Here is a 26,917-nt window from a genome sequence, read left to right on the forward strand (position 1 = left end):
AACTGGCAGTATAACCTGTGATTGTTCAGACTTCGATTGACTATCTGCTTACCACTTGACCAACTCTTGAACCTTGACGGGCATACCACTCTTCATACTATGATTCGCCCCAACACCCACCAAAACTGCATTCCCTCCATCCCGAATATTAGCAGCCCTCTTGAAGTTATCAACCTCACCACCCAGCAGAACATCCTTCAACAAAACAGGATCACCGCCTCCATGACCGCCCTCCGACTTCACAACATCCACAACATACGGCTTATCAAACAGCGGGTAAACAACAATCTTGGTCTGCTCAACTCCGCCCTGGATATACTTCTCATCCTCGCCCGAAGCGTCCTTTGTCACGGGATCGCCGAGGGGGTTGTACCCGCTCTCAACGACGTTGACTTCGATTCGGCCCTTGCTGCCATTGAATACACACCTGTATCCTTCCCATGGCGCGTAGGCGTACGTGTTGTATGTCATGACGGCGCGATTCTTGTACTTGATTATCATGGAAAGGTTATCCTCGATGGTGATACCCTCTGCAAAACAGTTCCTGTCGCGGATATATCCATCTTCATGCTCAGCGTCAAGATACAACTTCTTCATGCGTTCATTCTCATCAAGCTGGAACGCAAACGGGTCGTTCTTCGCATTCTCATTGTTCTGATACCGCTCACCAAGATTCTTCTCACCTCGTCGCTCAGCGTTTTCTTTGCCGTAGAAACGAAGATCGCCGAGGCAGTAGACGAGCTCAGGCTCAGTGTTGAGCCAGAAATGAACAAGGTCGAAGTGATGGATTGACTTGTGCATCTGAATACCGCCGCTTGTTTCTTTATGCCGATGCCAGCGTCGCATAAAATCTGCGCCGTGTGCACAGTCGAGAATCCAGTCCATGTGTACCGTTGAAATCTCGCCGATGACGCCAGAGTCGATGAGTTCTCGGACTTTGGTGTGATGCGGCGCGTACCGATAGTTGAAAAGAACACGGACTTGTTTCCCTGTCTTCTTCTCTGCGTCGATCATAGCTTGAAGCTTGTGCTCGTCGATAGTCATTGGCTTTTCTGTGATGGCATCGCAACCTAGCTCCATGGCTCGAATGCAGTAATGATGGTGGAAGAGGTCAATAGTCGTGACGATGACAACATCTGCTTTTTGCTCTTGAACCATCTTGTCAAAATCCGTATCTTTGTAGGTCTGTACTTTTTCACCGCCGAGCTCGACGATGTGCTCGTTTGCTACGTCCATGCGAGTCTGGTTCGTATCGCAGATTCCAACAAGCTTGGCGACGTCTTTGAAGTCCTGGATGATAGCTTGGTAGTACATGGCCGAGCGAACGCCCATGCCAACAATGACATAGCGCTTAACCTGAGGAGTAGCCATGATGAAATTGACAAAGTCCGAAATATTGTGTATGAGTGACGATGATGAACAACCCCTCATGAACACCAGGAGATATAAATACTCGAAGAGGTAATCCGACGTCGGATTACTCAGAACGAGTACCCCGCGTTGATTCGGGGGAGTATTTGCCGAACGAGGTACATTACAACTGTCAGCACATGAGAGGTGGAGAGGGTGCTTGGCTGAAGTGCAGATCGGGCCTGATTTGGCCAGTTACATTGGAATATCAAGATTCGTGGCATTCGTCGTTTCAACTCGTTGGATGGTTTGGAGGACTGTTCCACTGTAATTATGGTCGGTCGCTATTTTTGAGACCGAATTGGATCAAAAGCCTCACGATGTCAAGATCAACGATGGATCTGAATATTGTTCGCGGGAAGAAGGCCGATTTCCATGATGCGGAGGTTCAGTCTATCGATGGATTTTTAGAGATACCTATGCTATGAAAACAGTACCGCAAACAGCTTCCAGGGAAATCTAGAGGTCTTCCAATTGATTTAAAATACAAACACAAATTCGTCGTTGACCAAATCCGTCATGTCGTCAAACGCATGATCTCCAACCGTCGCATCCCTCGCATTTTCAATGTTCTGTCCCTCGGTCGCTTTGGACCTTCGAAGACGATCAGCTTCTTCGGGTGAGTACAAGTTGTAGTCCACAATCACTGCATCCTTGCCGGCCATGACGCGACGGCGGCTATGGTCGCGATTGAGGTAGGTCAGATACATAGTCGTAATGACAACAAGACCTATGATTGCAATGTAGAGAAGAAGATTCCAGTATAAGCCTCGGTGATATTCGGGCGCCTCTGATGGTTTGTAGAGAAGAGGGCCAATGATGTTTCCAAGAGATTGGCCGATAAAGAGGACTGATGAGTTGCATTTGCCTTTGGTGTCGCCGGCAGTATTCGATGAAGACCATGAGTAGATCAGAGGAACTATAAAAGGTCAGTGCGCGAAACAGATAGTAGTGGCGAAAGACGGACTTATTCCTGGGAAGACAGAGATCATGTAGTATCCGCCGAGCAGAGTATTTCTGCCATCAGGTGTATGCGGCGTTGAGAGCATGATCATGCAACCAACGATTGGAAACATAGCCAGGAAGGCAATGACTGGGCCTTTCTTATGATACTTGGTCGCGACGTAAGAACCTCCAACTGTAGAGATGAACTGGACAACACCAAATGGGGCATTGAAGAGGATGGCTTGGAAAGAATCAAAACCAAAAGATTTGATGAGAAGAGGGCCGAAAGAACCGACACCACCAGATGGTACTCTATAGATCAGAATGTCAGCGAGTGTTCCTGTGTGGAAGATGAAGCACGTACGAAATACTGAAGATGAGAGAGAACCAGAGCCAAGTCTTCAAATCTCTCATGGTCTCCCAGAAATGGTCCCATCGCCATTGCCGCGACATGACGCCAGTCTGGTTCATTCTCAGCCGTTCAATGGCGATGAGTTTATCGTGCTTGTCTAGGAATTTTGCCTCTGCGGGAGAGTCGGGCATGTATGAGAATAGAACGGTGGAGAAGCAGACGGTGATGATTCCAAAGGCGACAAAGATAGTCTGTCTCGTCAGTACGTATCCCTAAACAGAATGAGTCGTCTCAAAATTACCTGGTATGGTTTCAGTCCAAACGGCAGCTGCGCAAGCCACCAAGTGGCCAAACTTCCAAACTAAACCCGTCAGTCCTATCTGATCCCATAAAGTATATTTCAACTTACCACGCCAGTGAATCCATTCATAGCATACCAATACGACATTCTAAGCGGCTGCTCTCTCCTCCTCCAGAACATTTGCGTAATAGCCACAAAACTCGGTGCAATACTGGCCTCAAAAGCACCCAGCCAGAAACGCGCAAAGAGCAGACTATGAAAGGTATGTGCTGCCGCCATGAAGGTGAGGGTAAGTCCCCAGAGGGTGACCATGCAGCTTGTGAATTTTCCGATGGGTAGCTTCACTAGAAGCCATGCTAGCGGAAATTGCGCGATGAGCTGGGCGACGTAGACTATTGAGCTGAGCCATGAGAATTGATTGCCCTTCAAGTTCGTGTCTTCAATGAGGCCGAAGATGGATGCATACGCGATGGTCGCTTTGTCAAGACCTGTAGATGTCAATATTGTTTCTCAATGGATCATATGAGATTTCACCTTGGAGGAAATAAACAGCCAGCATAAGTGGCAAAAGAACCATATCAATCCTTCTCAACACGCGCGCATCATCCTCAGGCGTGACTTTAATCCTCCTCTCAGGCGAAACACCAAGTCTCCTCATCAAATCCGCCGCAGCACCCTCCGGATGACTCCTCCCGCGCGCTTCTTCTCCATCTACGAGATCCATCAGTGGGTGTTGGTCGTGAGATGACGCGCCCGGGTCGGGCGATGTGGAGCCCAGGCCTCGCGCTGACATTTTGATGGAGACTGAAGCTAATGAGCGTGATTGAGGGAAGAGGGGGGTCGAGAGAGAGGACAGGTTTATGTTGGGATGGAGGTCTTGGGGTGCAAGGGATGGTCAAGGGATGATGACTGCTGATCTTGGCCAATCATGGATGCTTGAGCTGGGGGATTTGAGACGGGTTAGATAAGCAGAAGCGAAGCGCGATAAGATGTAGGGTAGCTGCGTCTGGGAAGTTCATGATTGTAGAGATCGAAGCAACGCAGCATAGGACAGACTACAACTCAGGTTAAATTAATAAAAACGAAGCTTATGGCTTCCTATGATCATCTCACAGGAACAACTTGGTTGTAGTCTGTTCTATGCTGTGACGCACTTTGATCTTGTGAGAACAGCCGCTGTGCTCATTAAATCTGGCCTCCATCCAATATTTTGAGTTCATGGTTCACCAGTCAGCTCTGTTCTGGTCATCCATGCGACACAACATTGTTTTATCGTTAGAAAAAGTTTGCAGCAAACTTGTTATTCTCAACGCTGTGAGACACGAATCTCGTGAATCATGCATACAACGATGTTATAGCATCATAGCAACGATTACCTGCATCGACAGACGTGGATCACGATACTACGTCATCCGCCACCCCCACCTACAAGCTTCATAAAACAAACCAGGTTTCCTAGCTCATCAACCCATCAAGCCACATCTTAAAAACCCCATCTTTCCCAAGAATCACTTTTTTATACTTCACCCATGAACGAAGCATTAGGATCAATCTTCTCCGGCGCAATACCAAGCCAATTCATGGGCTCCCAAGACAAGCCCGCCGATGGCGCGGCTCCCTCGGAGAGCAAATCCAACACCCAAGAGCGCATCGCCAAAGAAATCCACTCCCGCGTCGAGGAAGCGAAAGGCCTACAAGAAAAATCCCTCCAACTGCACGAAAAAGCCGACAACACAGAAGATCCCGAAGAAGCGGAGAACATACGGCATGAAGCACGCGAGATTGATAAGAAGGCTGCTAAGCTTATGAAGATTGCTGAGAGGTTGGAGAAGGGATGGATACAGGGCGGTGCGATGGGGACGGGGATAGGCGCGGGTGTGGCGAGCGGGCTGGGGTTGGGAGTCGGGGCGCTGTTGACGGGGGTTGTGGCGATTCCGACGGCCGGGTTGGGGTTGCTTATTGGAGCGGGGACGGGGCTTGCGCATGGGAGTTGGGTCAAGTTTACGGATGCGTTTACGAAGGATGAGGCTGATGAGATTGTTAATGAGGCGACGGAGGAGGCGGAGAAGATTGCCAAGGGTTGAGAAGAAGTCTGAGACGAGTATGGAAGCGCCATGGGAGATGGAGGATTCATGATAAGTCGGTTATTCAGATTGCATATGGTTCAAGGTTACTGCTAGCCATCAATTTTTTATTCTTTCGTTGGTCTGTCATCGTGTTTGTTTCAGCTAGTCACTCACAGCATCAGCACCCGCACCAGCCCTACCAGTGTTACCAACAGCATGCCAACCGTCACGTAATCTATACAGCACTCATCTCTTACCCTCGGACAAATCCCGTTCCAGTCCAAACCATCGGTTCCCAAATCCGCATCAGCGGAATCACCGCCGCCAAGGCCCTTTATACAGTTCCATCCTAGCGCAAGCATCTCAAACTCTCCAAAGTGGACACGCCTAAAAAACCCAACCCATCATCAGCCCATTCTCCAGTGGGGAACTCCAATCCATCGACCAATCTCTGACACGATCAGATAAGATCTCAACGGTCTGATAATCAGCACCCCAGCAATTTCTCATCTCGGAGACCCCTCAAAACAGCCTAACTCGAAGTCAAAAGCCATATTTACGTACTAGCTGCTTGGCACCAGTAATAGGATTTGTCAGGCATGCTTAAAAGCAAGGTTAACCGAAGAAAGGGTCCACGCCAAGACTCGCTATCAATCAGCTCTCTTGCCCGTTAAGAGAAAGGATCATCGTGATGCGTGGGTGAATTAGGAAATAAGTGCCGTAGGTTTGAGGGGAATATTTTCACACATAAGGTGCGGTCTTCCCAAATTTTGAGGGAGATTTAGGCACGGAATTTTTTCATCACTGACTCTGAATTCCGAAAGTCGGTAACAATGGCAGATCCTTCAGAGCGCAAGAGCAGAGAGGTGGTGGAGGAGGAGATCTCGAGACCTGGTTCTACGAATGAGGCTTTTAGAAAGCTTTGGACCAAACGAACTCTTGGTTTTGCCATTGGATGGTGAGTTGACTGATGATCTGCTTGCAGTTTGGTGAAACTAATGTTGGGCAGTATTCTTGTCATGTTCTTCTTTATGAACTTGACGGTCTATACGGGTAATGTCTACGAGCCGTATGCGACGAGTCACTTCAAGGCGCATTCTCTTCTCGCGACTGGTGCCATTGTCAACGGTCTCGTGCGCATCGTGTCGTATCCACTGCTCGCTAAGCTTGCCAACGTAAGATTCCACCAAAACTGGTGATAAAACTGTTACTAATTGCGTCTGCAGTATTTCGGGCGTCCTCAGAGCTTTGCTGGTGCAGCTATCTGCATGGCAATCGGCAACGCCATGTATGCAGGCTGTTCCAACGTCGACACCTTTTTGGTACACCCCCTCTCCCTCACCTCCTTCCTCCGACTAACCAAAACAAGGCAGGTGGAATATTCGACGTCTTCGGTGATACGTGGTGGAACATCATCCAGCAGATCTTCGTCGCCGACATTACAACCCTCGTCAACCGCGGTATAATCTTCACCCTTCCCGAATCCCTCTCCGCCATCCCGACCCTCTACGGCGGAACATATCTCGGTGAACATATGCTCCTGCACTCGAGCTGGAGATGGGGCTACGGCATGTGGGCTATCATTCTGCCCGTCACTGCTATTCCCACTATTGGAATCATGATCTGGATGAATCGTCGGGCTAAGCGCATCGGTCTGATCACCGAGAAGATTTCGTTCATGCACGGTGCTGAGCCTGGTGTTGTTGGTAAGATGAAGCATGTTGCTACGCAGCTTGATCTTATTGGCGCTCTTCTCCTCATTGGTGGTCTTGCTATGACGCTGTTGCCGATGACGATTGCGGGAAGGAATAATACCGATCGATGGAGTCGACCTTCGTCTATCGTCCTCATCATCGTTGGTGTTTTGACCTTTATCGCGTTCCTCGTCTGGGATGGGAGATTCGCGTCAAACCCGATTATTCCTTACCGAACTATTCGCGAGCGCAACGTCATTGTTGCCTGCGCATCGTGTATCGTCATCGCCATGGCTGATAGCATCTACCGACCCTTTCTCTCCAGCTTCCTCCAAGTCGCAGGCCATTATTCACCCGGCGCCGCAACACGCGTTGACAATGCTCAGCGCGTGGCGTACAACATCGGTGCACTAGTCGCTGGCCTCTCACTCAAGTTCGCCAAGAACACAAAGCCATTCATCATGCTCGGCGTTGTCCTCATCATCCTCGCCTGCGGTCTCCCCATCTACCTCACCAACATCTCCGGCACCCACATCGCCAGCGAAGCCGCCTTCATCACCTCCAAGTCTCTTCTCGGAGTCGGCCGTGGTTTCACCCAGGTCCCACTGCAAGTCTCGCTCCAAGCAGTCCTTGAAAACGAGCAAGTCGGCATCGCTACAGCCGTCTTCCTTTCATCCCTCGGCTTCGGCTCCAACCTCGGCGTCACCATCAGCGGCGCCATCTGGAACTCTGTCCTTCCCCGAAAACTCAACGCCTACTTTGGTAAAGAGGAAGGCGGCAAGATCTTTGGCTCTATCGTTGTTGCGCGTGCGTACGAGGCTGGAACTGCTGATAGGAACGCCGTGGATGAGTGCTATCGCGAGACTCAACAGACTCTCGCTATTGGATCTGTCTGCGTGTCGGGTCTTCTCTTAGTTATGGTTTATTTGGTTCGTAACGTTAAGCTTGGAGCCGAGGATGAGAAGCGGGCAGCGCAGGCTGATAAGGAGCTTGCGTGGGCCATCAAGCAGAAGGAGGCCCAGGAAGATGCTCCCATCGAGCTTGAGAGTGGTAGGCGTTAAAGTGATCAAGGTCTCTGTCAAGCTTCCCTTGGTCGCGTTGAAACCTTATTGGTGTAAAATTGTGGCGAGAAGATGTCCATCCTCCAAGATCTGATGCTGTATTATTGGTATTTCGCGACCCAAGCCATAATATCGAAACTGAGAAATGGATTATTATAAGAAAGCGCATTTGCATATCATACTGCTGTTTGATTCATAGTATCTGAAATCATTAGGTTAATAAGAAAACAAGCTGCCAATGTTGCTCCTATAAGACAGGCAAGTAGAACGCTTTCACCTTACGTTGTTATCATGCAATGGAATCCCGAATAAGACTTTTTAGAAGTACTTCGCACATCCCATTATTTACTAATCCCTAGTGGGCAGGTGTAGGATCTCAGGCCTGTCAAGCATGACTACGGACTTTCGGATACTTTCGGTACCTGTACTCACCGATTGGCAGCCAGATTGACCACATCCGAAGGTCCTACGCATTGCAGAAGACACCCGATTCTTATGTACCAAGTGGTCCAGCGAAGGTCCGAGGAATTGTGAAGTTGTGGAGTATTAACCTTGTTCCTCCTCATCCTTCACTGGGCACATGAGCCCACCCCCAGCAGAATTCTGGGCAAACTACAGTTGCCAATTGAACTCTATCACATTGCCAGCCGGTTTGGGGGGTTTCTCCGGGCCACGACGGCGATGGTCCGAAGGAAGAGGCAAATGAGGGCAATGGTCAGCTTCCGTAGCTTACTTGGCAGTGAGATTTAAAGGGAAGGCCCCATCAAAGGAAGCTTATGTGGCATAATACCCCACTGATTGATCCATCTCTTGCAGATGATAGGTCAGGATACGGAACTCGCTTTAATGGGGCATGGGTTGGTATGGCACGGGAAAATGGACGAGTTATCTGATCTAATCAGATTATCAAAAATTAACAACCCTTGCTACAATTAATAACTCATAGGGCCAGTATTACAGAATCCTAATTTTTTGATCTATAAAAGGCTGGTGAATCCCCCGCCTTGCAGAGGTACCTTTTCCTCAGTCTTCATTATCAGTCACCTCATCTCATTCAACTTCCGCTATCTCCACAATGAAGTTTTCTACTATCTTCCTCACAATTGCCTCGGTGGCTACTGCCATGGCTGCTGCTCTCCCTGAACCCGAAGTCGAGATCCCCGGCAAGCTTGTTTCTCGCGATGAGTTCGAACTTGCTATTCGTCAGGCGGGATGCTCTGCTTGTATTCAAGGCATTCGATGCTGTAACGGCTCTTGTATTCGTGGATGCTAAGCCTTGCACATGGACTCAAGCAACTCTGGCTTCGGTAAGCTGAAGACTGGTATACCTTCTGGCGATTCAATTCAGGAAACTGACCAAAAGATTCGTTAGGACGATGCTGCTGGCTTCCAATCAAGGAGTCGTATGGGAAAGAGAACTTGAACCTTGCAGCAGCCTACTCTAAATCTTCCAATTAGTGTACCATCAGCAATTATGAGGGATTTGAGGACTTTTCACTGAGCTGTGAAGGCTTGGCTAGGGAGTTGATATGATTGGGAGGAGGAATGAAGAATGCAAGGATGTTCTCTAGTTGCACCCAATAATAGCCATAGCAGGTGCTGAAAAGCCATATTATCTATCTGATGCTTTATTCTGGTCTGTTATAGACTCTAATAATCTTCTCTTAGTAAAGTAGCTATTATTAAAATAAAATATTATCTTTAGTTTTATTTTAAAGAGATATATTTTTATAAGCCAGTATTTAATATAGTTTATATTGCCTATATAGTATCTGCTATTTTATTAATCTATTAATTACTTATTTACCTCTTATACTTAAATTATACCTTATTCCTCTAGTGTTACTATTTATTATAGTTATTATAGGTTATGGATTAAGGCAAATATGTTAAATTAGGAAAATGAAATAATCGCTTATATTTAGGTAAAACCTTAGCAAGATACCGGAAGTTAAGGGATTTAGATATAGAATTTTCCCTCTTTTAGAAAAAAGATAATATATAAGTTTTTCTAATAATTAAAAGTCTTATTTATAAGAAAAACTACTATAAGTATAATTAAGAAAAAAAGCCTAGTACTTACCGAAGATATTTAAAATAATAATTAATTAAATAATTAAGCTAGAATCTAGCAATAAGTAGATTAGCTAGTATAAGGCCCTAAAGGTCAAATTAAAAAATAAGGATCTATAGGCCTATATTAACCTAATAGTATTTAATAAGCCTACCCTTAAGGTAGTTATATCTATACTTTCTAATATATTAGCGGTAAGACAGTAAAGCGCTATAGCTACTAAAGCGGTAATTACTATAAAAGTATTATCTTTATTAATATAAAAAATAGCTATATAGAAAGTTAATCTCTCTATTATTAAACTAGATAGAAATTATATTAAATATAAAATATAGACTTAATAAATACTATATCTTATAGAGAAAGATTATTAAATAGTTACTATAATAAAGGCAATATATAAAATATATCTAAAGAATTATAAAGACTTAAAGAGGAGGATATCTATTATTTAAGATTAAGTACTAAATATAGTAAATAAAGGGATTATAAAGTATTATTTTTTAAAAAATAATACTTTAGTAAAATAGGTTTAGTCTCTTTATAATAAGTTCTCCTTAATATAAATAAAGCAGAAGCAAAAGGCTTATTAAGTATATAGAGAAGTCTTAGCAAAACCTATATACTAAAGATATATAACCTATAAAGGAGTAAGTAATTAGCTTAAATAATAGAAGACCTTAATTAATAAAGCCTAAAATATAGGCCTATAAGAGGCTAAAAAGGCAGATTAATAATTTCCTAATCTTATTATAGCTTTAAGGTTAACCCTACTAAAGTTATAAGTAAATACCTATAATATTACCTAAATAAATTATATTTAGTCTAATACTCTATCTATTAGTATAATAGTAGCAGATATTTAGCTAATACTAGTATTACAGCTAAATATATAGAGAGCTAAAGTAAGCTATAAAGCCTTTTTAGTTAAATAAGGGGAAGAGGCTAAAAAAGATTAAAATACCTTAAGGAAGCCTAGGCAAAAGAAGTAAAAAGGAAAGAAATATTTTTACTAAAGACCTAGTAAAAATAAGGCAGGAAGATATAAAGTATATAGACTAAAATATACCTTATTAAACTATTTTTATACTTTCCCTAAAAAGGCTTATATTAAGTTTAAATTAATATAGACTCTTGCTAATTAGGTATAAAAAAGGATAGATAAAAATAAAAAAGGTATAGCTAATTAAGTTAAGAAGCTAAAACTAAAAGGATTAGCCTAACTATATCTAGTTAGCTCTACTTAATTAAATACAGGCCTAATAGTAGCTAACCATTACCTCCTAAATAAAAGTATATTATTAAATTTAGAAGTAACTATATATATATTTAGGGATATAAAGTAAATAAAAAACCTTAAGGCAATAGCCCTTAAGGACTTCTTTTAGTTAAAAGTAATATAGATCTTAATAGAAAGATATAATAAAGTATAAATTAAACTTAAGTTAAGTAATAATATATTAAGAATACTGTAACTCTATAATATAGCTTTATATACTATATTAGCCATAAACCTAGTATTATTTACTAAGCTAAGAAAATAAAGAATTTAGTAAGATATAAGCCTAAAAAATAATTATCTATAATATTTAAATAGAAGCAAATTTAGTAAGGTCTTAAAGATTAAAGGGTAATAAGTGCTTAAATATAAGTATTCTCCTTAAGACCTAGAACTAATATAAGCTAGACTAGCAGTAAATACACTTTCTATCCCTCTAAAATAGTATATATATATAATATAAACTAAAAGAAAGCCATTAAGAGGTAATACCTTAATATAGTACTTAAAGTTAGGCCACTTAGGGCTAGAGGCTCTCTAATATCTAGCTATATCTATAAAAAAAGTATAAATAAAGTTAAAGATTTTAATAGAAATATAGTAAATAATTACAGTTAATTATAATATATATAAAGTAGTAAAAGCTTACTAACTGATATATTATACTCCTTAAGAGTTAGTTTAAGTTATAAATCTAAAAGATTAAATAGCTATAAATTTCTACCTTATATTACTAAAATATATAGGCTATAATTCAGTATAGATATTTATAGATAGAGCATTAAGGTTTACCTAAGACTATTATATAACCAATTAAATAACCCCTGCTATCTTCTTAGCACTAAAAGGCTTTTTAAATATAATAAAAGTATAATACTTTAAGAAAGTAAAGGTAATTAAATATAATAATAAGATTATAATAACCTATTTATAAATATATATTAAGATAATTTAGTAAGGAATATAATATAAACTATCTACTTTAAATATATAGACTTAAAATAGTAATGCAAAAAGAGTAGCTATAGTTATTATCTAGAAAAGCAAGGCAATAAAGGCAGATATAAAAATTCTAAAATACCTCTAGCCTAAATTAATAAAGGCAACTACCTATCTCTATAACTATATACTATTAGTTTAAAGATAATATAAATTACTATATAAAATATTCTACTTAAAGTATATAGCTAAGTAGTTAATAAAACCAAACTTATTATACCTTAAAGTATATAAATATAAAGTATTTATATTAATAAAAGATATATAACTATAATATAATAGATTATATTATTAAACCCCTAGAGGGTAAATTAAATACCTAATAGGATATATATTAAGTAATTCTTATAAGATCTAGAACCTATTAAATAAAGAGGTATTCTTAATATAAGATATTACCTTTAATAAATATTAATACTTTAATAGAAATATAGTAACCCTTTAAAATAACTTATAGGCTAAAGACCTAATAGTAATAGAGAAATAAATTAAAGAATTAATTTTACTTTAATAAACTTAGCCTAATCTATAGTAAATATATTTAGTAAATAAAGAACTAAATAAAATTACTAATAAAAATATAGAATTTATAAGCCCTAAAGCCAATAACTTAATAAAGGCAGGTAAGAAATTAAAACTATATATTTAATTTAGATTTAAGCTATTATTAATATTTTAAGAATTACCTTTATTAGGTTTTTTCTATATAATAGAAAATAATCTAAAGGTAAAAAGAGGTAATAAGCCAGTAAGTAAAACCCTTATTAAGATATAAATAAGAAATTATATTCTATTTAATATAGTATTTTTAGTAGGGATACTATAGTATAAAATATATATAGATACCTAATAGAAGACTTAAGGTTATAAAAGTTAAGAGAGTCTAGCTAGCTTTAAGAACTTGCTAGAAGGAGGGAGCTTACCTTAGCCTTTAAATCAATTTAGTATAGAAAAGTAGAAGGCCTAAAGGGATAAAATAAGCTCTATATTAGGCAAGGAAAAGGGGCCTTATATTAGTATATATTAAAAGCTCCTAAAAAGGCTCCCTAGCTTATATATTAATATAAAGAGTTATTTATATTAAGATATAATCTAAAAGGTAAAAGAAGCTTATTTAAAGAGCTATAAACTCTTTTAATTATAAATAAAAATAGTTAAAATTATAATAAAAGATTACTAAATACTTAAATATTATTAAATATATATCTATAAGTTAAATAAATATAAAAGATTCCTAAAAATTAAAATAAGATTAATAATCTAAAGAGACTAATAGATAAAGGATAGCCAAAATATATATATAGCTATACTGGCTAAAATGTCTTTTAGGGTTTTAATAGCAATTATAACTAAATTTAATTATAAGATACTTTAGTATAATACAGTTAATATATTTATATAATTAATATTAAATAAAGATATATATATAAAAATGCTAATAGATTATTAAAAACCTAATATAGTCCTTAAGCTATAAAAGGCATTATATAGACTCTAAAGGTTACCTCTCTTATAGTAAAAATACTTTAAGAAAAGTCTATTATATATAGGATTTCACTAAATATTTAGTAAAGACTGTTATTAAGTCTAAGGTAATATAGTATTTTTCTTTTATATAGATAACTGTATTCTCTATTACCTAAAGGAATAAAAAGAAAAGGCAAAAGATTTAATAAAGAAGTTATAAAAGATATATTATATTAAAGAAGGTAAGACCTTATAATAGTTCTTAGGCATTAAGGTTATAAGAAATAGACTAAACTATTACTTATAGCTCTCTTAAGCTATATATATTAATAAAATATAATAATTACTTCTAGACCCCTTATTAAAATATAAAATAGTTATCTTAATAGTATAAAAAGAGTTATTATTATATATTAAATTATTAAGCCTAAAAAATATAAATAATTACTAATAGAAAGTAGGTACTATTATATATACTACAGTAATAACTTGCCTAAATATTACTTTTATAGCTAGCTAATTAGTAAGATTTAACTAAAACCTAAAACTATAATATTATAAGGCAGTAAATAAAGCACTATAGTATCTTACCTAAACTAAAGACTTAACCCTTTAATTTAAAAGTAATAATAACTTTACTATTAATAGGTTACTTATAGCCTTAAATATAAGCTTTATTAATAACTTAATAGACTATTAAAGCTTATAAGCCTTTACTATATAACTATTTAGAGAAGTAATAAGCTAGTAAGTAAATAAGTAAGATACTATAATAATATTTACTATAGAGGTGGAATTACTTACCTTATTATAGGCAGCTAAAGAGGCTATCTTTATAAGCTGGCTTATATCCTTATTATAAATTAATTTAGAAAATAAAATCCCTTAAGAAGGCCTTACTAAGCTACTAAAGGTAACTATTTAATATAATAACTTATAAACTATTTAACTAGTTAAAGAGGAATTAATTAAGCTATATATAAAGTTATAATATATATAGATCTATAACTATTAGCTAAGATAAAAAGTAGTAAATAAGATAGTAAATATAATATATACCCTATTAACTTAACTAATAGCTAACGGCCTAATTAAAAACCTTATTAATAAGAAATTCTAAAATTTTCTTAAGTAAGTAGGGCTTATTAAGATTATAGCAATTAAATAGCAGATAGAAATTATTTTAAATTAGATTATATAATAAAATAAATACCTAAAAGATTTAGTTTAGATTTATTATCCTTAAAAAACTATTAAAGTATAGAAAGAGTAAAGCCCTAATAAATACTTATATAACTAATACTAACTACATAATAAAGACTAAAGAACTAAAAACCTTTAGCTAAATTACTTAAAGGTATAGAGAGGCTTAATGGCATCTTGGCGATAGATAGGAGTAGACTGGCCGGAATAACTAATAGAAGCAATATTAATAAAAGTAACTAAAATATTAAGAATAGAGTTATCTAAATATTTATTAAGTAAAATATAAAGAGCTAGCTTAGCTTTAAATCTAGATAGAAGTTTATTGCAGGTCCTCTTGCCCTTAATAGGAATATCCTTATAGATATCTAGGCAAAAGATTGCTAAATAAAGGCAGGTTATAATAGAGATATTATAGATATAGAGGGATATTATAAAGGCAACCTAAATAAATACTTCCTTAAAAGTAAGTTTAATACTACCTTAAAAATAGGTTAGCTAAAAAGTTAAAAAAGCCTTAATAAAAAATATATAGAAATAAGACACTAAAGTGCCTAAAGGTCCTAAAAGGATATAATATTTTAAGACTAAATTATAGTAGCTAAAGTATTACTACTACTAAAGGCAGGGTTATATATATAGTTAATAATTACTTATTAAACTATACTATAAGACTTAATTATAATATAGGCCTGCTAGATTTAAATAAAATTAAATTCTTTATTAATAAAATAATCCTAAAGGCACTTAATTGCTAGGTAATAAGCCTAAATTACACTAAAATATTTATAAAGAACCGGCAAAATATTAATAAAGACCTAATAATTAAAATAGAGAAATATATATAAAGCTATACTTCTTTTAATTATTAATATAGAAAATATAACACTTTAGTAAGGGGCTGGTATAGTATTAAAGAGAGAGATTATAGTAAATATTATAAATATAGTAAAAATATAAGATTTTACTAAAAGACTAATTAATTAATTAAACCTTTAAATTATAAATAAACTTTTAGAAAATATTTATATAAAAGTTAATATAAAATATAGTAATAAAATTATTAAAAATTATAATTAAAGAATTTTAAAGATAAATAAATAAAATATTAATAAAAGTTTATTAAAAACTAATAATTTTAATAAGGTAGAAAAATATAAATATTAAAATCTAATTACTAAAATAATATAAGTATAGACTACCTTATAATAGTTTATTAATATCTTACTAAAGTAATATAATATAATACTTAAATCTTTAAAATTAATATATTACTATTAGAATTATTATATATTAAAGAGAGGTATTAAATTAGGAGAATAAAATAATTGCTTATATTTAGGTAAAACCTTAGCAAGATACTAGAAGTTAAGGGATTTAAATATAGAATTTCCTCTCTTTTAGAAAAAAGATAATATATAAGTTTTTCCAATAAAATAAGCGCTAAGCCACTCCTTACTAAAACCTCTAAGATAGCCTAATATATAATATAAATATTAACTTAAAGTATTTCCTTTCTTGTATACTAATTAAGAAGGTATTCTGCCTTATATACTTCTTAATTTAGAAGATATATTGTAATTGCTATAAAAGATAAGCAATTTCTATAGGACTTACTAAATTAATAGGCAGATTTATATGGCTTAGTAATTGTACTATTGGAGGAAGATAGATATATATTTATCCTATTATGAAAAGTCTGTCTATAAACCAGTTTACAGGCCTCCTGAGTCTTCTTTTAGGAACATATTATTAACTATAAGGCATACCATGCTGAGTTTCCTGTTGTGGTTTTATAAAACGAATAGGTGAGGGTAGCGTTCAGGATGATAAGGATTTCTCGTTTGATATCGGGCCATCGCGTGATGCGATACGATATACCAATTATTCCAACTTGTGGAATTCATGAATTGGTTTGCTTGATTGAGTTGACAGGAGATGAGCGGCGTAAGTGGCTCGAGCTCTCGGTAGTCAGGACTACAAGACGGTAATACATTACCTTTTAAACGTGGGATTAAGCCGACTAATCCAACAAAGGAAACCCGTCGATCTACATTTGACAAGTCTGACTGACTCCCTTTCGCGGTGTAGCTTTTCACCCCATCGGGTTGTTCCACCAGTAGCCCACCGGGCATCCCACCGTACGTACAATTTGATAAACTTAAAAATTTAGAGTTATTTTACGGCATAAGCCGATACCAGAAACTATTCTGGAATAGGCAGGTTTGCTGTCTTCGTGACGCATTTATCCCGCGGAAAGAGCACACTAAGATTTCAAGGCCGTGCTTCCCCATACTTTTATGGAAAGATCTCCGGTGATCACTACAGGAACTCGAAGGGTCTCTTGATCACTGGTGCGCCTACCTCTGTGGGGTATCGCTGTGTAAATTACAGGATACGAGGGCCGATCGGTATGTCAAAGCACTGCCAAGGTACTTCAAGCATGACTTCATCACAATTGCAACAGTTCTTAGGAAAGACTATAAATAGGAAGATTGAGAATCTCGGTCGGAGCAATATAATTACCAAACAGTTCAAGCTCATCATTCTGGAACATTCATTCATCTGACTATCAACACTAATTATGAAGACCCTAACTGGTACCTGGGCTTTGATGCCCCTTTTCGCTCTTTTGACTTGTGCCCAAAACACAAACATTCTGGAGCAGCATTTTGGCAATGACACGGACTGGTATCGTGACAGAGTTCCCATCTTTGAATGCAGCGATAAATCCATCACCGATGTCTACTACTACCGCTGGAAGATCTTCCGTACCCACCAGCGCAATGTGGGCTCAAATGGGTTTATCTCGACTGAATTCCTCGACAACGTCGGCTGGCAGAACAAAGACTGGGCATCCCTCAACGATGCCTCCATCTTCCATCTGAATGAGGGTCGATGGTGTCGTGATCCGCGCTATAAGCAGGATTATGCAATGTTCATGTACAGCAAAAACAGCAATCCTCGGCAGTATACCGAGGCTATGGCGGCAGGTGTCTGGAACAACTATCTTGTTGATGGCGATCCTGAGTTATCCTTGTCACTTTTGCAGAGTATGCAAGACAACTACGAAGCTTGGATCAAAGAACGCTTCGACGAATCCAAGGGTCTCTTCTGGATTGCTCCCCTGCAGGATGCTACTGAATACACTATTGGTAGCATCGATGCATCTGGAGGCAGGGATGGTTTTACAGGTGGAGAGACCTTTAGGCCAACTTTCAACAGCTACCAGATCGCCAATGCTCGAGCGATCGCCAACATCGCCAAGATCAAAGGGGATCAGGCAGTTGTCGATAAGTACAACGATCGTGCCGCTGCGCTCAAGAAACGTATGCAGGATGATCTTTGGAACTCGACCTTCAACCACTTCATCGATCGCTACTACGTTGACAACGAGTTTGTCAAGTATTGGGCGCCCATTCGCGGAAGAGAGCTGGCTGGTATGGTCCCATGGACCCACGATGTACCGGATGACAGCGAGGAGTATTCCAAGGCATTGGAGCATATCATCGACCCAGAACGTCTCGCCGGACCTTTTGGCCTGCGTACGGTAGAACCCTCGTATGAGCACTACATGCAAGTCTGGCGCTACGAAGGTGATCACGTGGAGTGTCATTGGAATGGTCCAAGTTGGCCTTACCAAACTACGCAAGTTCTTACGGCTTTAGGTAATATCCTGGATCATTATCCCACCTCAGCTAAAGCGGTTAGCGTCAAGAACTACATCAGTCTCTTGAAGCAGTATGCAACTCAGCATTACAATAAGGATTATGGTGCCCTCGATCTCGAGGAGAACTACGATCCAGATACTGGCTATCCTATCGTTGGACTAGGCCGCTCGCACCACTACTTCCATTCTGGATATATCGACTTGATCTTGTCGGGTTTTGTCGGAATCCGGCCTCGTCAGGATGACGTGCTTGAAGTCCATCCTCTTGTCGATACTGAAGAAATCTCATACTTCCGTGCTGAAAATGTTCTTTATCACGGCCGCAACGTTACTGTTCAATGGGACAAGATGGGCAACAAGTATGGCGAGGCTGGCCTTAGGGTACAGGTTGATGGACAAGATGTAGGCTCATCGGACAAACTCGAACGCCTCGAGATCAAACTTGAGCGTGAGATAGTTCCTGTTTATAGACCCATCGCCAAATCCATCCAGCTTCAAGCAGACTCGTCTTCTCCGAAAGTCAGCTCTTCCATCCCAAACACCGATCAACAGCGTGTACATGATGTTTTCGACGGGCGTATCTGGTTTTGGCCCGAAGCAACCATCGTCAACGGCTTTGATACACCGGAGGGTAATACCGATGAGCAATGGGTTAGCATCGACTTTGGATCATATCAACAAGCAAAGCGGGCAGAAATCGCTTTTTATGAGAACGTTGAACAGGGCTTTAATGTTCCTGCTAGCTATCGTGTTCAGATTAATGACGATGGTTGGAAAGATGTCAGTGGAGCTGACTATGGAAAGACAGTCGCGAATGGTATCACCAAGGCGTCTTGGTCGGCTGCCTCAGCGGGGACCTGGAGGATTGTTGTAAAGCCGCAAGAAGGTTCTCGCACACGCCTGGTGGAGTTTTCTTTGTTCGAGTAGGCTAGGTCACAGAAGTGTAGAGATGGTCTACATTGTACCAGTAAATCACTGAAATATTAAGTGGTATTTAGGACGATCATAAGGATCTTATTAAGAAATAGTAATAGGTCTCAAATTTTACCTTCTCGAACGTTGTGCCTTGGTCGTTACCGACCCATCGACCTCTGCTCGCCAGTTAATCTCGAGGTCGGAGCCATGTAAAGCTATTATCATGATGGTGAGGCAGTTCAAACCTTTCTGTTTCGAGACCTTGCATAAGCCAATATAACTTATCTCAAACAAGTTTGACTTCGACCTTAAGTATATGCAAGTCATCCCAGTAGGTGCCGACGTACTCGGTGAGTGGTCTTGGTGATGTTCCCGCTTTCCTACCCTTCTCCAGTTCGTCCAACACTCGGGGGTACCATTTCAGATTCTCAGTAACAGCCGCTTCTGCTAGCCCAATAAAGTCGATTCTGAGCTCTGAAGGTGCGTTAACAATCTCTTCAATGATCAGTTGGCCGATCTGTCCGAAGCGACCTGGAAGCTGAACTCTTCCCCATCCGAATGCATACGAGGCCTCGTGCTGCGATGGTTGGTCAAATGAAATCTTTGCAGAGATTATATGGCTCAGCTGTTTGAGGGGCGAGCCAACGTCAGGGCTAACGTTTCCACTGGCCTGAGAATTGGAGCCTTTGATAAAGCTGCTGTATAGTTTGAGCAGATCTTTGACTGACGAACGTGCCCCGCCGCTAGCGGCACCGTACCCATCATCACCTATCTTAAGAAAGTCGATAGGGACCGCGGAAGCATCGTCGAGAGTGTTGTAGCATACAGCTACACCGTGGACACTTTTTGAGGGCGCCTGGAAGGAGGTCCGTTCCATGCCAAGAGGGTCCAGGAGGCGGCTTTGCATGAAGTAGAAGTACGGCTGGCCACTGACCTGTTCAATAATAGAGTCAGCCAATTCGTAGTGGAGGTTGTTGTATCCAAACTGAGCACGAAATGGACGTACGAGAGGCCTGTTATTGATGTATTTCATAATGTCTTCAGAGCCGAGAAGAATGTTACCCGCAGTTCCAAGAATAACATTATCACCCCAGCCCATCCCAGTACAGTGGGAAAGAATGTCCGTTATGGTAGTATCGTTATGAAGCACAGGGTTTACGGAGCGGAAATCAGGCAGGATATCCTTGATGAGGCTATCCCATGTTACCCGATCCTCCTCAACAAGGAGACTAACTCCTGCGGCAGTGATGGCTTTGGTCAAGGAACATATCGGAAAGATTGTATCTTCAGTGACAGCGAGTTTATTTTCAACGTCGCGAAAGCAATGATTGTCGTAGGAAATCGGATAGTCCTTGGTCATTACACTGATGGCCACGCCTGGAGTGCCCGCGATGGACATCAAGCGCTCGATGGAATGCGAAAGGCGGCGGAGCCTGACCGTAATATCAGCCATTTTGGGTTGATGTTTCCCTGCGGAACAAAAAGGTCAGCAAGGGAGTGATATCAGCGTCACTGCAGTAGATAAAGTTTATGCGTAATAAAGCGTAAAATCGTTGTAGGCAATCCTATTGGCCACGGAATGCTAAAATGTCACGAGCCCTATCTAACAGTTTGAGTTGGCCTACTATAGATACCAAGAATCTTCTCCCAGTGAAGCAGCTGTTGTCGAAATAAAATAGCTTTGGCCGTTTGATCCTCCAGAGGTGGATCCTTATAAGCCAGTACTCGGCAGTGCTTACGCTGCCTATGAACCATTCGCTGTCTACTTATGCCATGCCCTATCATATCCAACCTATACCTGCTACCCTCAGTGCCACTATTCATTGCAGTTACATGAGGCTTGTTGAAAAAATATTTCAAGTACTTAGTTGGCCTAAGATCAGATACTAATAATAGCTTCAGCAATTATGTGCTAACTGTGGAAGCTAATTAAGATTAGAATAATATAAGCACTAAAGCCCAATAACTAAACATGTATCCTGGCTCAAACTTCTTAGCCATGTTACGTTCTGTTGACGTACTTGCAGCTGATGGAGAAGATGTTACGGTGACAGTACTCCTTGTTGCCGCAGTGTTTGCAGTAGTTGAACCTGTATCGCTCATCGTCGAGGTCTCTTGCGCAGACTCCGTTGTATTCGATGCCCCCTCTTGGGAAATTGGAGCAAAGGTCTCTGCCAGGGCTTCCTTGGGACATTCCATGTAAATGCGTGCACGTAAATCTTTGAAGTAGCGCTTCGCCCTAGGGCTATAGCTGGTAGAGCTAGAACTGGGCAGGTCGAGATCCAAGTTAAAAACGTGTCTGATAAGACAAGGTCTACAGAGATCCTTGGTGGGAACTATGTCGTGAGGGCCTAATTCATGCATAAATTCATCGATGATCTCTTAACAAAAGGTCAATATGTAACATTTGTCAAACTCTTTTCGAAGACGAACCAGTGCAGTATCTTTTTGTGTCAGCATCTGTGTCACAAGTCAAGTTCCATGATCGCCAAATATTGTCACCAGGGGTGATCAATCTTTCAAGATCGCATTCCTGGTGAACCGCGGTGTTGAAGGTCTTTAGTGATCCGGAGCAGGTCTTGGTGCAAATATCATGTGTAATATCATTTCCATCATCGTCTTCGAGCACTGGAAACCAACCATGGATGTAGTGGGAGACGTATTCGTTGCAATCAATTTCGGCTGTCAGGGCTTTAATGCACGCCTCGGGCTGAACGTCGGACCAACTACCCCTATGATAGAGTTGGAATGCATTTGCAATCAGATACAGGCTGCAGGAAAAAGTAAGTAGGGACAAACGCATAGTGAAGGAGAGGCGTTAATGGAGTTCTTGAAGATAAAAAGAATGACTATCCAGTCCGATGTCTGTTTCTAAAGTCAGCTCAGGTTACTTATAAAGAGAAGAATAATGGGCCGCGATGAAATTATGTGCCTGAATTAAAATTATAAATGGATGGCGCTAGACTATTCCTAGGCATTATGGATATGCCAAGTCGGTTCTGAATAGGCAGTGGCCGAGTCTTTCCTGTCTAGCGGCGTTCACAACCCCCATTTAATGTTTGCATGGAGTCAATTCAACTGCTGTAGCTAATCGGGTGCTCGGCTTGATTTGATATACCATGTCATGCTGTTGGTTGCTAGCTGTCAAGATCAAAGGTACCACCAGATATTATCAGATACAGAGTGAAGTGGGACTCAAGAACGTAATGGTATGAAAATATCGCTAGCAAGCTCTGTACCTTCAGGGGGCGCGGTAGTAGATTTTGCACGTAGTCGACCACGGAGTTCCTAGTAACCAACCTGAGGATCAAGGTAAGCGCGAGACATTAACCTTGAGTGCCCATAAAATTTACCAAGACACGTTCCATGAGTGTCCGAGCTGGCTAGCTATCTTTCCTTTTATCCCCGCGATGTTCTGGTGACATGCAGCGATGTGACTGAACTAGGTGCACCTTGTAAGCACGAGATGGACGGTGTTATAGCATGCAACACATCTTCAGATGACTTGATACCAGAATTGTAAGGATTGTATCTTACTACAGAGCGGGTAGAAGTCACTAAGCCGATTACGGAACAGCGTCTCAATGACGCCAGTCGAATCTTCGCACAACTTGAGTCCTGCGAGAGCCGCATGGGAAAGATATTGAAGTGTAATGCCCTAGGGCTTGCAACAAGACTTATTAGTCTTCGTGAAAACTTATAGGTAAAATGTGATATTGGGGGGAAATATCGTGTTCTCATTCATCACCTGTGTTTGCAGCCTAAAGGTTAACCTCATAGGCCGCAGTCAAGCCGAAGAAAATTTTGAAGACGGCCAACAGAGTCGCTGTGGCAGAGACGAGCCCTGTCGGGTTTTGTCACGTACCTACTGCGATCCGGTCATCCCTATCTTTAAGTAGACTTGAAGACTTCAGGAATATCCTGGCGGCCGGTGATGAATTCGGAGACCAATCAAATAGTATAGTCGAGTAAGTAGCAGTCAGGTTGTCACTCTTTCTTTTAAGTACTTATCATAAAAGAACTAGATGAGCAGCTGACCCCCATAGATGACTTAAACTAGGAGGAGTCGATTAAGGCCTATTCATCATCTTCCGGCACAAAGTTGGCCTCTAGTTCACGATGAATACTGTGGGCGTCGAAACCTTCAAGCTCATCACCTCTGATAGACCACCCACAGGCTTCAATAAAAGCTTGTACTTCTCCTTGCAATTCCTCAACGTCCTCATACTCAAACCTCCAGCACTTGCGAACAATCTTTCCCATAAACCTATCCTCCAAATCAGCCATCCAGTCCTCTTCGACAATCAGGCGTCGTGTCTCGCGTGAATCCTCAAGACCTGGCATACGACCAGTCATAAACTCGTATACTAGACTACCAAAATAGAACATGTCCGTTTTCAATGTTGGCACTTTCACGGCCCTATCCAGAGGGAGTTTGTCTGGCGCATAGTCCGTGTCGGTAAAGAACCAGCCAGGAAGGTTGTAGCGAGTGCTTGGGTCATGGAATTCAGAGCCCACGAAACCAGCCAGAGAGATTGATAGAGACCCTGCTGTAATCCAGCAGTTCTCCCCATTGATCTCTCCGTAAGCTATACCATGCGAATGGATCAAAGAGAGAGCTGAGAGCAATTGCAAGCTCCATTGGTAGGCCAGGGGGCGGTATTCCGGCTTCATACGAGTGGTGGGAGGTGCAGAATCTTCTTGAGTAGCATAGATTTGAGACTCATAGTTTCCGAGAAAGTTCCAAAGAGAGCCGTATGTTGGTTTCTGGAGGATAGGGAGACCTGTCCAGGCGTCTTGGCCTATGACACTGGTAGCTATATTTAGCAATAGAAACGGCAGTAATAGTATTTAAAGACGTACGGCACGATCCTGGGATGCTCCTGGCCAATCATGTTGTAAGCATAAGAGGTCTTGAAGCAGACGAAACCTCCAGGCTCCTCACGCCAGTCAGCATCTGGGTCATCGTCCTCTGGGCCATCAGTCCAAAATCTGCAATGAGGTATGAATATCACAGAGTCAGCGTCTCTGGAAAAGACGCTGGTGCCTCCAATGTCTATCGGGAATCGGAGACGGAGACCTTGAGGGTCTGTCAACGGAACAGTACGACGACCCGTCGCAGTTCGGTATGTTGTTGCCAGACTTGGTTTATTATGGTAAGACCGGGCCATATTTGACAGATGCAAAAGAGGTATTTTGTCCTTAAAATTTAAACGAACGTTGGATTGTTTATGTTAATACGTGGATGTATTATTTTCGTACATTCCAGGCAGCAGGCTTTTTAGAGCACCCCACTTCGGCGCCTTGGATCTTCCGAGTGCTTTGGTAACTAAAATTTCATTATATCCCATCCCTTGAGATCCTAAAGTGCACCTTTAAGGTATCCCTTACGCTCCAAGGCAGCACTAAATACCTAATAAAAAGTCAAGCCAATTAAAGCACTTTTCAATGCAAGTCAGCAATGATATTGCGACTTGTAGTTGAGAGCTTAAATTAATAGAGAGAACTTGAATCTAGCGTATTGAAACTTTAGAGTCATCTTATAGAACACCTATTTCAAAAGTGATATCGATAGAAACCTTGGTGGCTGTCTTTACCTGGGTTTTACATAGCATAAAGCCTGGTAAAAAAGCGCACACCCAATCCGGTGCAACAGCTGCAGCTGAGACAAGATGGAAAAGGTTTTGTTTTCCATTTATAGCTGCAGGCCTCATAATGTGTTAATCCATAGTTTCGAACTAGACTCTAATAGACATTTTTATACCTTATATCACTGTTTATATGTCAACCATAAACATTTAGAAACAGCTTACCCTAAAGAATGTCTGCTGAGCTAGACTGACCAATCAAAGACCTTAGACCCTTGTATTTGTGGGTTACCATTTAGTTACCTCGCAGCACGGAACGGACGGGGCGGGGGAACCAACATCAAATTTTGGAGACTTCTCCAAGCCACGGTCCTAACCATCCAAAAGGCTTGATATAGTGGCACATCGCCATGGCATTCTCCTCAGTACACGCGGCCTTAGAGCCTTATGTCGACATTCCATTCAACGCATCCCTCAGCGGGATCCTCTTTCTCGCTTACCGCTGCCTCATCTCCAAACCCGGCCTTCTCCTCATCATCGTCTACACCACCAGCGCTATCATCGTCCTCTTTGATCGAACCTCCACCAGAAAGGAAATGGCCAAAACCATGGCCGAACTACCCCTCGGCCTCGGCTCCGTCCTCTGGTTCATCGTCTCTGGCAGATCGACCAAAGTGCAATGGCTCCACGCGTTCACCATTTACGTCAACTTTGCTGTCTACGGCAATATTCTGATGATGGTCGCGACACCTTCTGGAGGGACCTTCCGTGGGATTGGCTGCAAAGTCGCTTGCATATCTCTCTCAGCTTGGATTGTTCTGCAAGGATATCAAGTGCAGTGGGAAACTATCATGCTGCATGACGACCTTTTTGTTTTCACCGCTGCTTCCAAGAGCTGGATTTTTGCGCACGCAGCCTACCGATTCATTCTGCTCACGCTGCCATGCTTTGGATCCGGAAGACGTCACCGGCTCATGGAGGTGTATTCTCTTGGTCTGACGTATTTATTGTCATGGAGTACTGGACTGCCGTTTGAGTACTGCTTTGGTATGGCGGATACAATCGTGGCGCCGGCAGTCACAGCGTGGTCATCCATTTCCAAGACTTTTAATCTTATTACACGTGATGCAGGAAACGGTCAGCCATCTGCGAACGGAATCTCGGATACTGGAGATGTATATCTGGGAATCGTTGCACTTGCTGTTGCTGCTTATGCAGGCCTTAACATGCTCTCTCTAGGTCGTCTTGTATTTTAGCCGCTGGCAAAACTGAAATTTGGAGACATAGCTTGCTGGAACGATACTTCAGCGTGATTAAACATAGACAATGGCTACGTGCAGCAAACTTTTAATGGGACTTAAGCCTGCAAGATATAATTCAAGAAAAAAGAATGTAGAGCTGCTAAAGGCAGACGAGTGATACGCAAACGCAATGCCAGAAACTATTGGATAAACACACTTCAAGCTCGTGTGTATAACTTGACGGTCGTTGAAGTCTTGGAGTCCCGAGAGATAGAAGCAGCACAAACAATGCCGCTCATTCGTGGCCGTGGAAAGGGCATCTGTCTTCTCATTTATCACATGATTGACCTACGGAGTAGAACTTTAGAGTCTCGCTTGATGTAAAGTCAAGGCATCATGGGCAAACATGGGCTAGTCTCGCAATTCAGCATCTGCCTCTATGTAACCTAATACTCTCATCCTAGGTCTATGACGCAGTATTAGTATCCTTCTGCTCGAGGCAAAGTCCTACCCCAATTGACCCAGTCTCCATAACCACTTGCAAGACTAACATCCAGGCATTATCTACGGGATGCTTTTACCAAAATAGTCCTAAGATACTCTGAAGATCCCTACTGCTCAAACTGCCACCAACGTGATCGACGGCATCCTC

The 26,917-nt window shown here is 40.8% G+C and overlaps 10 protein-coding genes; 5 read left to right on the forward strand and 5 right to left on the reverse strand.

Annotated features, from left to right (window-relative positions):
• Positions 1–48: 48 nt before the first annotated feature.
• Positions 49–1,371, reverse strand: FFUJ_06608 (related to dehydrogenases and related proteins; the record flags this gene model as incomplete). Its single annotated transcript, XM_023579952.1, has 1 exon — positions 49–1,371. The coding sequence occupies one exon, from the start codon at positions 1,369–1,371 to the stop codon at positions 49–51; it is 1,323 nt and encodes a 440-aa protein (XP_023432698.1).
• A 518-nt stretch (positions 1,372–1,889) lies between these two features.
• FFUJ_06609 (related to allantoate transporter) lies at positions 1,890–3,801 on the reverse strand (the record flags this gene model as incomplete). XM_023579953.1 has 6 exons in its annotated part: positions 1,890–2,329; positions 2,378–2,667; positions 2,720–2,958; positions 3,009–3,068; positions 3,117–3,496; positions 3,543–3,801. The coding sequence occupies 6 exons, from the start codon at positions 3,799–3,801 to the stop codon at positions 1,890–1,892; spliced, it is 1,668 nt and encodes a 555-aa protein (XP_023432699.1).
• A 736-nt stretch (positions 3,802–4,537) lies between these two features.
• Positions 4,538–5,092, forward strand: FFUJ_06610 (uncharacterized protein; the record flags this gene model as incomplete). Its single annotated transcript, XM_023579954.1, has 1 exon — positions 4,538–5,092. One exon carries the CDS (start codon positions 4,538–4,540, stop codon positions 5,090–5,092), a length of 555 nt encoding a protein of 184 aa, XP_023432700.1.
• An 815-nt stretch (positions 5,093–5,907) lies between these two features.
• Positions 5,908–7,829, forward strand: FFUJ_06611 (related to major facilitator MirA; the record flags this gene model as incomplete). XM_023579955.1 has 4 exons in its annotated part: positions 5,908–6,032; positions 6,084–6,249; positions 6,301–6,396; positions 6,444–7,829. 4 exons carry the CDS (start codon positions 5,908–5,910, stop codon positions 7,827–7,829), a joined length of 1,773 nt encoding a protein of 590 aa, XP_023432701.1.
• A 1,075-nt stretch (positions 7,830–8,904) lies between these two features.
• On the forward strand, positions 8,905–9,287 carry FFUJ_06612 (uncharacterized protein; the record flags this gene model as incomplete). XM_023579956.1 has 2 exons in its annotated part: positions 8,905–9,031; positions 9,202–9,287. The coding sequence occupies 2 exons, from the start codon at positions 8,905–8,907 to the stop codon at positions 9,285–9,287; spliced, it is 213 nt and encodes a 70-aa protein (XP_023432702.1).
• Positions 9,288–17,435: 8,148 nt separating this feature from the next.
• On the forward strand, positions 17,436–19,448 carry FFUJ_06613 (uncharacterized protein; the record flags this gene model as incomplete). The annotated part of the gene is made up of 1 exon (XM_023579957.1): positions 17,436–19,448. The coding sequence occupies one exon, from the start codon at positions 17,436–17,438 to the stop codon at positions 19,446–19,448; it is 2,013 nt and encodes a 670-aa protein (XP_023432703.1).
• A 274-nt stretch (positions 19,449–19,722) lies between these two features.
• Positions 19,723–20,889, reverse strand: FFUJ_06614 (uncharacterized protein; the record flags this gene model as incomplete). Its single annotated transcript, XM_023579958.1, has 1 exon — positions 19,723–20,889. The coding sequence occupies one exon, from the start codon at positions 20,887–20,889 to the stop codon at positions 19,723–19,725; it is 1,167 nt and encodes a 388-aa protein (XP_023432704.1).
• A 482-nt stretch (positions 20,890–21,371) lies between these two features.
• Positions 21,372–22,239, reverse strand: FFUJ_14428 (uncharacterized protein; the record flags this gene model as incomplete). XM_023579959.1 has 2 exons in its annotated part: positions 21,372–21,817; positions 21,870–22,239. The coding sequence occupies 2 exons, from the start codon at positions 22,237–22,239 to the stop codon at positions 21,372–21,374; spliced, it is 816 nt and encodes a 271-aa protein (XP_023432705.1).
• A 1,274-nt stretch (positions 22,240–23,513) lies between these two features.
• On the reverse strand, positions 23,514–24,607 carry FFUJ_06615 (uncharacterized protein; the record flags this gene model as incomplete). XM_023579960.1 has 2 exons in its annotated part: positions 23,514–24,246; positions 24,300–24,607. 2 exons carry the CDS (start codon positions 24,605–24,607, stop codon positions 23,514–23,516), a joined length of 1,041 nt encoding a protein of 346 aa, XP_023432706.1.
• Positions 24,608–25,434: 827 nt separating this feature from the next.
• FFUJ_06616 (uncharacterized protein) lies at positions 25,435–26,280 on the forward strand (the record flags this gene model as incomplete). Its single annotated transcript, XM_023579962.1, has 1 exon — positions 25,435–26,280. The coding sequence occupies one exon, from the start codon at positions 25,435–25,437 to the stop codon at positions 26,278–26,280; it is 846 nt and encodes a 281-aa protein (XP_023432707.1).
• Between the last annotated feature and the right edge of the window lie 637 nt (positions 26,281–26,917).

Source organism: Fusarium fujikuroi, chromosome FFUJ_chr06 (assembly GCF_900079805.1).
Source record: "Fusarium fujikuroi IMI 58289 draft genome, chromosome FFUJ_chr06".
Lineage (NCBI taxonomy): Eukaryota > Fungi > Ascomycota > Sordariomycetes > Hypocreales > Nectriaceae > Fusarium > Fusarium fujikuroi.